The sequence below is a fragment of the Penaeus chinensis genome, chromosome 3 (assembly GCF_019202785.1).
Source record: "Penaeus chinensis breed Huanghai No. 1 chromosome 3, ASM1920278v2, whole genome shotgun sequence".
Taxonomy (NCBI): domain Eukaryota; kingdom Metazoa; phylum Arthropoda; class Malacostraca; order Decapoda; family Penaeidae; genus Penaeus; species Penaeus chinensis.
Genome location: NC_061821.1, coordinates 20,858,965 through 20,861,464, shown reverse-complemented (window position 1 = coordinate 20,861,464; position 2,500 = coordinate 20,858,965). Strand labels below are relative to the sequence as shown.

Sequence of the window (2,500 nt, the reverse complement as noted above, 5' to 3'; positions counted from 1 at the left end):
ACACATTATGATCCTATCCATATTTATTTGTCTATCGATTCATCTATCTATCTATTATTTTTTTTTATTTTTTCGTTTATTTATCTACCTATCTATCTATCTATCTATCTATCTATCTATCTATCTATCATCATCCGTTTGTATAGTTTGTGAGACAGGAGAAAACAAAAAGTAACGCCAATTATTATGGAAATTTAACTACACTCCCTGGCGAGGATTCGAACACACTCAGCAGAGTAACACAAAGTGGTTGTTGTTGTACGTGATGTCTGGTACGTGTTGCTGTACGTGATTATTGCTGTACGTGTTACTTGGTACGTGTTAACCTTCAGCATGGGGTGTGTTTGAGTCTTGGCCAGGAAGTATTCACCTCCATCTATCCACCAACTCACTAATCCACCTACTCGTTTATCTACTAACTCACCTATCCACCTCTACCTATTCCCCTACTCACCTATCTACCCATCCACCCACTCATCTACCCACTAACTCATTTATTCACATCCAGCTCTTCAACAACTCACCTATCCCCCTATTCACCTATCCACTCTCCACCTCCACCTATCCATCTACTCACCTATCCACCGACTCACCTATCCACCTACCCAATTACTCACCTACTCACCTCTCCACCTATCCACTTACTCACCTATCCATCTCCACCTTTCCACCTATCCACCTGCTCTCCTCTCCACCTATCCACCTACTCACCTCTCCACCTATCCACCTCCACCTCTCCACCTATCCACCTACTCACCTATCCACCTATCCACCAGGATGCCCCTAAATATCGCAGGAGGAATGGGTAAGAAATTCGACTTGGCCAAGATTCCCGCATCGGATGAATATACTATCCCTTTGGAAATTCCTACGGATGTGACTTGTGAGAGATGCACGCTGTTGGTGAGTAATAAGCGTTGTTTTGTTGTTGGTGTTGTTGTTTTTTTGTGATTTTCTTGGTAATGGGGTCGTTGTCTGGCTGTGTGTTTTTTGTGCTGAGCGTGGTAAGTATAAAGGATTGTCGTTGTTGTGGTTATTTTTGTTGTTGGGAGTCAGTGTTTGAGTGTGTGGTAGTTATGCTGATTGTACTAAGTATAAACAGTTGTTTGTTATTGTTTTTGCGTTGTTATTGTTATTGGGTTTAATGTTTGTTTTTGTGGTTGTGCTGAACGTGTGTTATATATATATATTTTTTTTTTTTTTGTGGTGATAAAAAGAAATAGACTTTTAATAATAATATTAACAATACTAAAATGGAAATGACAACGGTAATATCACTATCATTATCTTTAATATCATCATTATTACTCTTATCATTATTATTACTCTTCCTACTACTATTCAATGAATTATTTATAACATTATCCTTGTTATCTCTCCTAACATTATACATCAAACCATCACTACTACTAACATACACAACTTACAAATCACTTAAATGTTAATCTAAATCTTTTACATAGATATATATTTACTATTACTATTTTTCAAAACAGTGGATGCTGATTCAGAACTTCTGCCCTGAGAGTGTTTCTGAGCCCTGTGTGTCCACGTCAGCAACTATGTGTGCTGACATCACTATTGTAGAGAAAAAGTAAGTTGTGTGTTTGTGTGTGTGTGTGTTTGTGTGTGTGTGTTTGTGTGTGTGTGTTTGTGTGTGTGTGTTTGTGTGTTTGTTTGTTTGTGTGTTTGTTTGTTTGTGTGTGTTTGTTTGTTTCTGTGTGTGTTTCTGTTAGCATGTGTTTGTATTTTTATTTGTGTTAGTGTGTGTGTGTGTGGTTTGTACGTTTGCGTTAGTGAATGTGTGTGTGCTTTATTTGTTTGTTAGTGTCTGTGTGAATGTTTGTGAGTATGTCTATCTATTATAAATTTGACACAATATATGCCAATAACTAAAGTCGATTTTTCTTTTATTTTCGTTGCAGGAAGCAGCAAAAGCGTGATTTTGGCAATTTTTTCAAAGGAGTTTTCGAACACGCGATCAACGGAGCCGCCAAGGGAATCGCCGGATGTGGGAAGTAAAAGAGAAAAATGAAAAAAAAAAAAAAGTTAATTTGATAGGGATTTTTTTATATCCCCCTCCCCTTTTTTGAAAAAAAAAAATCCCTTTCTTCCCTCGAAAATAAGGGTTGTTTTCACTATTTTCCTTCTCTTTCTTCTTCTTTTTTTTTTTATATATATATTTTTCTTGCTCCCCTTTCTTCACTTTCTGCATTATCATCTTTTCCTCATTTTCTTTGTTTCCATTTTGTATTGCTGTTAGGGTAAACTATCTTAAAAGTCACAAATCTTTTATTTTCTCTTCAAGGAGTAATACAAAATGTAATGTAATGAAAGTTAAGAAAAGTGTGAGAAATATGTTAAATGTGAAAAAAATGTCTGTCATGCTGGAAATTACAATAAAAATAATAAAGTATATACAAGGAATCTGTATTTGTATTTGATTTTATCCATAATTATAGTAGATGAATGCACTTGTTTTTATACATTCCCTACATTT

At 35.6% G+C, this 2,500-nt stretch overlaps 1 protein-coding gene across 1 annotated transcript in view; it reads left to right on the top strand.

The window, feature by feature from the left end:
• Positions 1-2,048, top strand: part of LOC125044822 — a 5,285-nt gene extending 3,237 nt beyond the window's left edge. The window contains exons 5-7 of the mRNA XM_047641785.1: positions 777-903; positions 1,497-1,594; positions 1,926-2,048. Of these exons, the coding sequence (XP_047497741.1) occupies positions 777-903; positions 1,497-1,594; positions 1,926-2,022 (322 nt within the window). The 3' untranslated portion in view covers positions 2,023-2,048. The remainder of the gene's footprint in view (positions 1-776; positions 904-1,496; positions 1,595-1,925) is intronic.
• Positions 2,049-2,500: the final 452 nt, after the last annotated feature.